This window comes from Trichophyton rubrum, assembly GCF_000151425.1.
Source record: "Trichophyton rubrum CBS 118892 genomic scaffold supercont2.2, whole genome shotgun sequence".
NCBI classification, from domain to species: domain Eukaryota; kingdom Fungi; phylum Ascomycota; class Eurotiomycetes; order Onygenales; family Arthrodermataceae; genus Trichophyton; species Trichophyton rubrum.
Genome location: NW_003456427.1, coordinates 1,703,234 through 1,715,160, shown reverse-complemented (window position 1 = coordinate 1,715,160; position 11,927 = coordinate 1,703,234). Strand labels below are relative to the sequence as shown.

At 48.5% G+C, this 11,927-nt stretch overlaps 6 protein-coding genes across 6 annotated transcripts; 2 read left to right on the top strand and 4 right to left on the bottom strand.

Moving 5' to 3' along the window:
- Positions 1–69: 69 nt before the first annotated feature.
- On the top strand, positions 70–869 carry TERG_02219 (uncharacterized protein; the record flags this gene model as incomplete). Its single annotated transcript, XM_003237453.2, has 3 exons — positions 70–89; positions 165–677; positions 740–869. The coding sequence occupies 3 exons, from the start codon at positions 70–72 to the stop codon at positions 867–869; spliced, it is 663 nt and encodes a 220-aa protein (XP_003237501.2).
- A 772-nt stretch (positions 870–1,641) lies between these two features.
- Positions 1,642–2,740, bottom strand: TERG_02218 (uncharacterized protein; the record flags this gene model as incomplete). The annotated part of the gene is made up of 2 exons (XM_003237452.1): positions 1,642–2,509; positions 2,568–2,740. The coding sequence occupies 2 exons, from the start codon at positions 2,738–2,740 to the stop codon at positions 1,642–1,644; spliced, it is 1,041 nt and encodes a 346-aa protein (XP_003237500.1).
- A 306-nt stretch (positions 2,741–3,046) lies between these two features.
- Positions 3,047–4,291, bottom strand: TERG_02217 (uncharacterized protein; the record flags this gene model as incomplete). The annotated part of the gene is made up of 1 exon (XM_003237451.2): positions 3,047–4,291. One exon carries the CDS (start codon positions 4,289–4,291, stop codon positions 3,047–3,049), a length of 1,245 nt encoding a protein of 414 aa, XP_003237499.2.
- A 1,537-nt stretch (positions 4,292–5,828) lies between these two features.
- Positions 5,829–8,211, bottom strand: TERG_02216 (glutamate-tRNA ligase; the record flags this gene model as incomplete). The annotated part of the gene is made up of 2 exons (XM_003237450.2): positions 5,829–7,902; positions 7,956–8,211. Coding segments are annotated over 2 exons (2,125 nt in total), but the record flags the coding sequence as incomplete, so codon positions are not given.
- A 568-nt stretch (positions 8,212–8,779) lies between these two features.
- TERG_02215 (uncharacterized protein) lies at positions 8,780–9,794 on the top strand (the record flags this gene model as incomplete). The annotated part of the gene is made up of 2 exons (XM_003237449.1): positions 8,780–9,181; positions 9,234–9,794. The coding sequence occupies 2 exons, from the start codon at positions 8,780–8,782 to the stop codon at positions 9,792–9,794; spliced, it is 963 nt and encodes a 320-aa protein (XP_003237497.1).
- Positions 9,795–9,940: 146 nt separating this feature from the next.
- Positions 9,941–11,429, bottom strand: TERG_02214 (carboxypeptidase 2; the record flags this gene model as incomplete). Its single annotated transcript, XM_003237448.2, has 3 exons — positions 9,941–10,024; positions 10,083–10,392; positions 10,450–11,429. The coding sequence occupies 3 exons, from the start codon at positions 11,427–11,429 to the stop codon at positions 9,941–9,943; spliced, it is 1,374 nt and encodes a 457-aa protein (XP_003237496.2).
- Between the last annotated feature and the right edge of the window lie 498 nt (positions 11,430–11,927).

Here is an 11,927-nt window from a genome sequence, read left to right as displayed (position 1 = left end):
GCAAACGTCGTGCAGTTTCTCAGACTGCCTGTTCTGGCGTCTGGCGGCCTGGCCGTTGTCGCCAGCGGCATGCTCTACTTCAAGCAAAAGTACGCCCCCCTCTACATACATACATACACACCCCCAAATCCCTACTTGCTCTGCAGCAGCTAAACATGCCAAAGTGACCTGATCTATCCCCGCAACATACCCGCCGATGCACGAACAAACGTCCCTAAACCATCAGACTTCGGCATGACCAACTTCGAAGACCTGCGCATCCCCACCCCGGACGGCGAGGTGCTGGCAGCCTACTTCATCCGTCCCTCCAACAGGAAAATCAAGGCCCAGGTCACCATTCTCATGTTCCACGGCAATGCGGGGAACATCGGCCACCGCGCTCCCATAGCCCATATGCTCGAGCAGCAGCTAGACTGCAACGTCTTCATGCTCGAGTACAGAGGCTACGGCCTCTCCACGGGCACCCCCGACGAAGCTGGCCTCAAGATAGACGCCCAGACTGCGCTCGACTATATTCGGAACCGGGCTGAGTTGCAGGGCACCAAGATTGTTATCCATGGGCAGAGCCTGGGTGGTGCCGTGGCTATTGATTTGGTTGCAAAGAACCAGAAAGAGGGGGACATCAAGGCGTTGATCCTGGAGAATACCTTTCTTAGCATTCGCAAGCTGATACCCAGGTGCGTAATACACTGATTCGATTCTGCAGGTCATCACCTCCTTATACTGACGAGTGGATCAGTGTCTTCCCGGCTGCAAAGTACGTTGCTAGACTGTGTCATCAGACCTGGCTGAATGAAGAGGTGTTGCCCAAAATCACCACTGTACCAATACTATTCCTCAGCGGCCTGAAAGACGAGATAATTCCGTGAGTTTATTAATCCCTGCCTTTATACCACATACCACTACCGTCGTCATCTTGTCTAACATCCTCCCCCTAGACCCGATCACATGCTACAACTGTTCAGCATGTCCAAAGGAACGGAATGCATCTGGCGCACCTTTCCTAACGGCCAGCATAACGACACTGTTGCCGAGCCCATGTATTTCGAGTACATACATGCCTTCATCGTTGACGAAGTCCTGGACTAATGTAATCATCCACGGCTCCCCATAAATACCACACTAACGCACACACACACGCACGCATAATCATCTCCCGGCGTCACCGGTTTGCTTTTCCTTTGTCCCATGTTTCGTTTTCGTTTCCGTTGGCTTTTTGCATGGTTACCCAGATCGAGGGGGGGGGTTCGTTGTTTCGGTGCACTTTGGCTTGATTCCTCGTTTGATTGATTGATTGTTTTTTTTGGCTTCTGGTTTTTATTTTTTGGCTTCCGGACCTTCTTTCGTTTATTTCTTTTGTTTTTGGCTCTTTTTTGCTACCTCTGGGTTCCATGTTCGCATACCATTGACACGATACCCGGGTTTTATACAGCCCATTTTGCATGGGTGGCTTGCGGCTTAATGCTGCCCACTCCTACTTTCACCCTCTTGTCCATGATCACATTACACAGCGTAGAGGAAGAACATACATCTTCATTCTAATAATAGGCAACATAAGACCAGTCTTTCTATATCTTAGTATCAATATTGTACATGCCGTGTACTCCCACACAGCCGATAAAACACGTTGGACAAAACCGCTTACACCCTCTGCACCTCATCAATAAGTTCCTGCACCTTAAACCCCTCTGTGTCACCGCTCGTGAACATCCTCAACATCTCCCCCTTTCGACCCCCCTGGCTCCCAGCCCCCTCGGCCTCCCAGTCGTAAAACTTCTGCAACCACAGCACTAGCAGCTGTGCATCGTCAACCGTCATACCCCTATCCGTCACCACGGTGCCATTCATCAATACAATCCCCTTATCATCCGCAAAGTCCAGATGGTGCGTAATCACCGTGTGCGGCGGCGCAAAGCCTGCGTGCAATTTATATTCCGCCAAGGAAGTAAATATCACTGTTGAAGTATGCGTGTTATGCGTGCTAACTGGCGAAGGAACCTTCGAATCACTCGCCGACGCAGGCGGATGGAACCCCCATTGAAGGAAATGCATTTCAGCACCCATTGCTTTCTCAGTTGGTGTTTCCGAGCTTGACTCGGCGCTTTCCTTGGGGTCTTGGGGCGTTTCTAACTCCCGCGGCAAAGGTAGGATGAACTGCGGGTGTTGTCGAGCTACTTTCACCATGCGGTTGTATGTTTCTATCGGGATGCTGGCGCATATCGAGTTGGGGTTCGTGACGTGTCGTGCTCGCCATAGCTTGCCGATGATGTCGGGCGGTAAGGCGGCGGTTTTCTCGAGATCAAGGTATGATGATAGCGGCTTTATACCAGGTGGTGATGAGTTTTTCTTGGTTGAGGGTGTGGAAGTCTTCTTCTCCAGGCCAGCTGGTTCAGATGATGGTGATGAGGATGGCTTTAGGGGTGTCTGGGGTGCTGCGTCGGCATTGCGGACTTGCTGGATCTTCTCTTTGTATGCTTCCTTGAGCGAGGATACGGAATCGTGGCCCTCCCTGGTAGAGTATCCCGTTAGTAAATTAGAAGTAGAAGACAATGGATTCTCATGCTCACTCTTTGGCCTTGCGGGCTAGCTTCTCTTTGTACTTATCAAGCACCTGTGAGGACTGATGGGTTGCGACGAAGCGGATATCGTGGACCTGGGCCCATCGGCGCTGCACATGTCTGGCGGGCAGAACAGGCCGGCTGAGGAGGTTTCTGAGTGCTGGTATCCGAATTGAAGCCATCCTGTGCGTCCTTTTAGCTCGCTTGTAGCTTGTTCGCTTTTATATTCGTTGCTTGTCTTTGCTTTCGTCAAGTTTTGAATAAACACTTTTTTTAAGCTCGCCCATGCCAAGACATCGCGATAACTTTCTATCAACGACGAAGATTTTATTCCATCAACTCTTTATATTTATTACTATTTTGATTCCTGCTTGAGCTGAAAAGGATAAAATAGTTATTGGATTCCGTTGTGGAGGCTATTATACTATTGAATCTATACAAGGGCAAGGCCAATGGCTAAGAAAGAATAAGAAGAGAGCAGCTGCTAGTTACTTCGCCAGCTCATGCAACACCGTAGTCCGATACTCACTCCAGACCCTGAAGCCAGCACGCTCGTACCAGTTGACGTGGTTCGACCAGTCAACGAATACATGCTCCATCCCTCGTGTTTTCAGATCGAGGGCAGCATGGGTGATCAGGGCGAGACCGACTCCCTTGTTTCTTGCCTCTGGAACAACTCCTACACAGCCAATTTGACCAGACTTGATACCCACCAGCGGCTGCATGGCGAGCTCCCGTGTCATTCCGATGCCCAGTTCCTGCATCAGAGTCCATCCGATCTGCTCGCCTGTCGACGAGTCCGTTGCTACCATTACCTGCTTGTACTGGCCTGTTTGTGCTAGCCCTTCATAGGCGTCCATCCACACGGGGTCTTTGCCAAAGAGCTTGCGCTGTTTCTCCATACATTCCTCGTATTGTTCCTTTCTCCAGGGAGCATATGTGACTCCTGCCTTTTCTGCGCGCTCTAAGACGCCCTTTGGTGCTTCATATGAGAGTAGGTCGGCAGTGTAGTCCCTTGCCGATGGCCTACGCTCAGGACAGAACCCACGATGGATAAAGAACTCTTGGGCTTGTTTTGAAATATCCATTGGGACTCCCGGCCGGAACCGAGGGAAGCTTGAACCGATTGTAACTGATGACGTAGAATATCCGTTTCGAAGGTATATTCGGGCGTGCTCAATCAGTGCGGTTCCCACGCCCTTGCCCTGGTGGCCGGAGTCCACAAGGACCACGGGGATGAATGCTGAAGGCCGGTCTTCATTTGTATATGTGGCCAAAAATCCTACTACTTTATCTCCAGCACGTGAAACAAAGTGGTTTCCATTCGGCCTGCTTAGAACGTGGGAAAGTGTCGCCGATGGTACGGCATATCTTGGTAAAAGCCGATGCCAAAGTTCGACGACTTTAGCAAGATCCCTGTCTGCATTGAAAGGCTCAATCGGTATCTGGCAAGGTTTAACCGACACTGGAAGTTTTCCTTTGGCGTTGATGTCTCCAAATATTATTCTAACAGCAGGTATAAAGGCTTCAACAGTTGGCTCGTATATGGTGAGGTAAGTTTTGACAAAATCCTCATCCTGTAGGAAGTCGTACGGACCTCCAATAGCCACTACAATGAGCTTCTTGGACAACCCCTCAATCAGCTTCGTCAGTTCTACCTGGTCTACGGACATTTTTGCATCTTTGGTTACCAGTATAACTGCATCAGCTTCCGATATCTTTGCCTTGGTCATTTCGTCATCTTCAAGTATGATGTCCTGGAGAACTGGGCATTCAATTGTATTTGAATGGTACTGCTTGATCACGTCCCAGAATTTTGACTGGGTGTGTGGAAGAGTATGGGGGACCGCAGTGTTTTCTCCGACTAGAGAAATTTATGCATATACCACGTTCTCAGCCGGCCTGAGAGGAATGACATTCTGTGTATCTCTCACCAACGTTGTACTTCGAACATAAACTCTCGTTGCAACTCTTTCATGTGCCAGACGAAGTTCTGCAAGCAGCTCGGGTTTCCGTTCCCTGAAGACTGACTCCCAGCTGATAAACTTGTCTTTCAATGCTGTGACTCTTGCGACTGATTTGGCAACACCCTCAGAGGTGATATCTCCCTGCTTGAAAGCTTGATAGACTTCGTTGTACGCACCAACTTGAACTTTCAGTGTATGACACACCATAGCACAATCTACGCCAGCGGCAATTGCCATAGCAGCGCCCTTTTCAGTGCCATAGTACTCACGAATAGCATCCATCTCGAGGCAGTCAGACACCAACAGTCCATCATACTGGAGCCTTTCCCGCAGGAAGTCCACGCAGCTTTTGCTGAGAGTCATGGGTAGATTTGACTCCTCAAGTGCCGGTAGAACAATATGGGACGTCATGACGGACTCGATATTCTGCGCAGTCACTCTCCGGAACGGAATCAGTTCACATGCTTCCAGTTCCTCGATGGATTTGTCCACGATGGGAAGGCCATAATGGGAATCGACCGTCGTATCTCCATGGCCTGGGAAATGCTTTGCACATGGAACAATCTTCTTCTCACGCAAGCCTCTGGCAAAAGCCGAAGCTATTCGTCCCACGCTCACTCCGTCATCTCCTGGAGACCGAATTCCGATAACCGGGTTGGATGGCTCTGAGTTCACATCGCAGACAGGAGCATAGTTCATGTTAATACCAAGGGCATCTAGTAATTCACCCGTAGTTCTGCCGATCAGAGTAGCGTCCTCGACGGAGCCCGTTGCTCCCAGCGCCATAGATCCAGGAAGCTGAGTAGCAATGGGCGGCTTAATCTGGCTGACCCAGCCGTTCTCCTGGTCTGCGGCAATGAACAGGGGCCGGGCATGACCCGCATCTCGAGCGGTTTGCTGAAGCTCATTCGTGAGAGTAATCAACTGTTCTGAATCGTGCACATTACGTCGGAACAGAATAATATTTCCGATGTAAAAGGGTGCTTTGATGAGTGCCTTAATATCTTCATTGGCTGTCAGGCTGTCAAAGCCGACGATGAAGAGCTATTTCGGGAGTCAATCTCATTTGCCTATATCATTTAATCTAGAGCATATATTTACCTGACCCAGGCTTCTTCTGATTTCTTCTTCCTCGCTCATGATGCCGGCTCCGTCGGATCCTGTCCTGCTAGCAATGTAGTTAACAGGTTGTTTGTTTTGATGATGATCGAAGCTAAGGAAGGTCGAGCATGTGGAAGATGCGACTTCTACCCCACCGTTTCGGCTACCCAGCTGGTACGGAGAATACCCGTCGCCAGCCCTCTACAGCCAATATGTAGTCGTGAAATCTGAAACCAAATTTAAACGGCTTTTCTATATGTTTTTTACGTTTTCTATACTATGAGTATCTTTCGTTGGAACGGAGATTGATTAACTACTTCGACAACACGACAGCTAATTCTTGGGAAGCTAGGAAAATAGCATGCAGCTAAGCAAATCTAGACTTCTATAATAAGAGAACCAAAGAATTAAGCAAGCTTGCCAGTGGGAATAGAGAAAAGAATAAGCGGTTTCCCATCAGAATGTCCCTGATCAACTCGATAGTACCCCTTACGCTTGAGCTGGATTGTGTCGTTGGCTCGAAGTTCCCCTGCTGCAGCATCAATCCAAGCATGTGAACGAACTTCAGATTTCCAGTTGACATAGGACATGATCTCATCTTCTTTCTCCAACTTGTCCTTGGTAATGAGATGACCAAATTCAACCAGCTCAGCGGGAACAAGACCTTGGTCCTGAGAGAGCCAAGTAATCTTCTTGTCTGTTTTCTTAAAATCCCCTTCCAGATGAATGTCAAGTGCAATATTGGTGATAAGCTGCGTTTTGGGATCTCTGATAATATCCCGGACAATAGCATTTCCCCATCCCATCAAGGTAATCTCTTCACTAGGGAGAAATGACAACGCATCGTCCTGGTCAAGGAAGATCTTGCTGCTGTATACAATATTTCTCAATCCCAGCTCAGGATACTTTGGATGCTTTTGTTTCTGTTTGACAAGGGGGAAACCTCCAATTCCATTAACCTGAGAATAAACCATATCTTTCCTCATAATGGCAGTGTAGCGAGAAGCAATAGGATCGATGAATTTTTTATTGATAGCCCATATCGACGTCCAGTCAAGGTTAATGATATTCCTGCTTGGGCCTTGCTTCAAAATGAACTCACGGAGAGCAGGAATTGTCATTCCCCTCCTTCTGATGCCACGGATGGTTGGCATTCTTGGGTCATCCCAACCCCAGACAACCTGTTTCTCGACCAAGAGCGCCAGCTTTCTCTTCGAGAGAACAGTTTGTACGAAGTTCATTCGAGAGAAATCCCAGATCGTAACTTCACGAAGGCCTAAAGCCTGTTGTATCCAAGAATATTGCGCGTTCCTATCTCGGTATTCATTGGTCCGAAGAGCGTACGTTATACCCTCGATAGAGTCAAGGACAGGTGCACAGAAGTCATATGTAGGATATAACTTCCATTTATTGCCAGTCCTATGATGTGGTTGAGGATTGCAGCGGTATATAACTGGGTCTCGCATTGCTTTATTGAGATCGTCTACTGATATCTTCGCTCGAATACACCAGCCTTGTCCCTCTGGTGAGCCGGACTTCATTTGCAATAGATGGAAAAGACTTTCATCCACGGAAAGGTCCCGGCACTTGCTTGCTATCCCATGTCGTCTCTCATGGCCCATAGTCTCCTTGTCGGTATTGTCAGCATATGCCTTGCCATTGGAGATGAATTTGGTGCAAAGATCAAACATGACATCGAAATAGTCACTGGAATATGTTACTTTATCTGGTGTAATCCCAAGTAACTCAAGATCGTGGAGGATAGAGTCCTGAAACTCGGCATTTTCTTTCGATGGATTCGTGTCATCAAAGCGACATATCATTGTCCCACCTGGCTGTTTATGAGCGAAGAAGTCATTGCGTAAAGCAGCCTTTGCATGTCCAATGTGAAGATATCCAGAAGGTTCCGGTGGGAATCTGGTGACGATATTCTCAGTATTCAGGCCAATTTCGTAACTCGCTCCTGCGGCACTACCAGCTGCTCGTTTCTTTCGGAAGGGAGCTTCCAGGTCAAGTACAATCTGATGTATCCATGGATTCTCATTTTCAATCTGGGAAAACCATCGAAGTATGTTCCCACCACGTTTTTTGATGGTCGAGAATGATACTTTATTTCCACGTATGCTCCCCCATACGACGATATCAGCCAGGGTAAGAGAATACCCGACAATGAATGAACGGAGGGTAAGGTGGCTTTCTAGTTCATTCAGAGGCTTTTTGATGAATTTGAGGTCTAAAGCCGTCAGATCCAGAGATCTTGTAATCCATTCGGATACCTGGGCGCAGTTTAGTACACTTCAGCAATAGACCGTAGCAGTTAGGTACAAACCTGATCCTTATTACCAGATTGCAGAGAAGGGAAATTATTCCTTAGATGATGAATAATGGCATCACCATAGAGAAGTTCTCCATCTTCAGTGATGAGTTTGAGAGGCTCTTTGTTTAGGCCGACGAACCCTACGTCCTCATTATAGGCGATTGAAACTGGAACTCCGCCATCTAGCTGGTTAGCATACCCAGCAGCAAGTAATCCAGGCAGTACAAGGGCATGATTTGCCTTGCAAGCGGCAGCGAGAGACGCCATCTTGAATGTTTGGCCAGTTGTCTCGGGATGTTGTTTGTCTCTGAGCCCACGGCATGGGGATCTCATTTAAATAGCCTGCATGCCTGAGTCATAGCGACAAACGCGAACGATTCTTACAATCCCCAGGCTCGATTCACGTGGCAATCATTTCATTTTTCCCCTGTCAACACTGATGCCATCTTCATCTTCTACTTATCTTTGTCACTCTTTTATGACAGTCTTAATAGTGTGTCGACGTTGTGCCCGGATGAGGCCAATCGCACCGTGAGGACAGATTTTAGCCATGTCAGTAGAATAGCGCTTCTCCACCCTAGAAGCCGCAAGAATCAGTGATTATGCCCCGTAGAGAAGAGTATTAAATGTGAATCCATCTCGTCTTCTGCTCATCTCTGATGTTGTTGTCGTTCGATCAAAGTGCAAGAAGAGAGTTTAACCTTTTTTAACCTTAAGTTTTGTTTCTATTTTAATTTCTTCTCCCCCTCCACCCCGCCACCGCCTATCTACATCTACTTCATCGACATCAACTATCCAGCGATCAACCTATTTATTTTGATATCAATTGCAGCCCAATGTCCAATCCTACCTTCAAGCTCAATACGGGACACGATATACCCGGCCTTGGGTTCGGGACATGGGACCCCAGGTACCCGGAAAAGGCATATGAGGCAACGCTCCATGCACTCCATGCCGGGTACAGACACCTCGACTGTGCTGCTCTCTACATCAACGAAGAGCTTGTTGGCAAAGCGATACATGAATTTCTCGAGTCTCGCCCCGATGTCCAGCGTAAAGACCTGTTCATCACCACCAAGGCATGGAACCATATGCATGAGCCAGAAGACGTCAAGGCCAGTATAAAGGAGTCCCTCCGAAAGCTGAGGCTGGACTATGTCGACCTGTATCTTTTGCACTATCCAGTCGCTACGGTAAAAGATGAAAAGGGAGGGGAAGCTGTAGGCGCTGATGGAAAGGTGTGTATATAAGACTGTCAAGTATGAGTGCATACTTACGATGACCACCTAGTACATTGTCAAGAGGGAACTCACAGAGAACCCGGAACCTACATGGCGTGCAATGGAGAAGGTTGCCCGAGATGGCCTTACACGGGCAATTGGCGTTTCAAACTGGTCTGTCTCCCGACTACGGTCTCTGCTGAAATTTGCATCTATACCACCGGCTACCAACCAGATTGAGATCCACCCTTTCTTCCCAAACACCAAGGTTGTTCAATTCTGCCTCGATCACAGTATCCTCCCTGTGGCATATTCGCCTCTAGGATCCCAGGTTCTTACATGTTGCGAAGCGGAAAAGGCTCGTGGTCAGCAGGCACTTCGGGATATAGCTATCAGAAAAGGCTGTGACATTGGACAACTTCTCATAGCATGGGGTCTGAGGCGGGGGTATTCAGTAATTCCAAAGTCCTTCACAAAGTCACGAATTACGAGTAATTTCCAGCGAGTCGAACTAATGGATGAGGAATTCAAAGCCATTGGGGATGCCCCGGGTGGAAAGTACACTCGCTTTGTTGATCTTAGCGTTGAATATTCTTACGATAACTTTTGGGCTGATGAAGAGGATAGATAGACTTATAGAGTTCCAGCAGTAAGGTTACGACTTGGTTTATTTAGATGAGAGTTAATGACCAAATTCAAGATATATATACTGATATGATGGGGCTATATGACAGGTTAACCCTTACCAACCTCTAGTAGTGTATATTGATGCATAATTTATTTTAACCTGAAAATAGGATATTGATCACCAGTGTTGACTGGAATGATACCGAATGACGCAAAGGAGTCAATGTTCTCGGGCTATTATTCACGAATGATTAATAAAAGCTCATGACCAAAGCAGGTTAAGGGTCCTTACCTCCAAAGCAACAAAGGCAAGAGCAGCGTTCTTCTGGTTTGTCTTGACCAAATACGAGCCTGGTGGAAGCCTGATGCTACGTTCGACCAGCTTTGTCTCCACGGTAGTAGTGACGACGCCTTCGTAGAATTCCTTGTCAAAAGTAACAGAAGTAACGTTCAGAGCCTCGACTGGTCCGACATAGCTGTAGGGTAGCTTGTCAGCCTTGACTCCGAATACTTCCAGGCGCTTGACGATATCTGGCCACGAAGGAGGGATAAGGTATGCCCTTGGGCGGCTGCGAGTCAAGACAGGTTCCGCAGGGGTAGTTCTGGGTTTGTTAATCTAGGAATTATATGAATTCATCCATCTAGAAAGAAAGACTTACGTGGCGAAGTCGATAGGATAGTCAAATAGAGAGGCATCGGTCGTGTTGAGCATGCCAAAAGTCCTTTCAATAATCGGAGATTTGTCAGTGAGCACGATGTCGTTTCTGCTATTAGTGAAGCGCCTAATGCCCCTTTCGATGGTATTGTACACTTCATCGAAGTTGTCGACGGCCGTTTGCAGGACGCTCTTAGCCATGACCAATCCACTGAGAGTTCGGCGTTCGAAATGCTGATCGGCAATACCAATGCCTCTGGTCTCGCAGAGGAAGACAACGCACTGGGACAGCCCCATAGCGTTTCTTCCGATCTTGGCATCAGTACCGGCCTCGCGGAGAAGGAGCTTCGAGCTTGACGATTCTCCCAGAGTGATGTATGGATCCCAGCGGAGACCAGCAGCCTCAATATCCTTGCCCATGCGCTTGGCGAATAGTTTCTCTGACAATTGACGGATGCCTTCATCGATATTTAGATTCTTTGCTGCACTAAATAGAGCATCAGCAGCATAGATAAAGTCCTTTTTCGGACCGAACGCTCGACCTGCAGTGAACTCGTGCATGTCAGTCGCAATGTGTGGGCTGAATTTGGCGAAGAGCTCCTTGATGTCTCTGGTTTGTTGCCTGGCAAGCTTGAGATGGTCACGGTTGGGATCGAAGTTAGTGGCCAGGTAGCGCTGGAAGTAGAAGACACCATCAGGGTTGTAACGAGGTAGCACTAAGATGTCCATCTTCTCCAGGAGTTTGGCAGCCCATTTCTGATTTGCGGCCAAGTCACCGAGGAGCACAAGCATGGACTGGTCGCCAGCAGGTTCGTTACCGTGAACACCTCCCTGCAGCCAAACTCGCAACTTGCGGCTAGAAGGGTTCTCGACGGAAGAGCTGCTCGCTGAGAGATACATATAGGGAAACTTGCGGCCCTCTTCTGATTTAAAACCAGCCTCGTGGTAGGCCATCCAGCTGTTAGACCTTGCCAGGCGGCGCATGAAGCCCTCTGATGCCCATTAGCAGTTGAACTATCGACGAAACAAGCAGCGTCAAAACAATGCTCACCCATGGTCTCGTCTCTGGTAGGCCCAGATGTGCCATCAGAGAAGCCTCTGGACACAGTCCCAGGGGAGGTAAAGGCAGGAGACCGCAGATGTGTCCCATTTATCGCAGGAAACGCCCCTGCGACTACAGCAGGGTCCTTGTGCGTAGAGAGCTGGTTGTAGCCATACTGCAGGGCACTCACACAGTGGGATCCCAGCCCCAGGGATATCAGAGTCAGGAAGCGGTAGGCCACCATCGTGTCAATGGCTCTTCTTCTCTCTTCCTAAGCCGTTCTCCTGCTCGCAAACCTGTGTCCAGCATTCTGCGCCTCATACGGGGGTGAACCCGCGCATTTTATACCAGCCCGTCCAGCCAGCCAGCCAGCCAGCCAGCACCTAACTAGTTACCCGAGGTGCACTTTCTGGTAATTCTGGGCAATTCCTGGCTGCTCT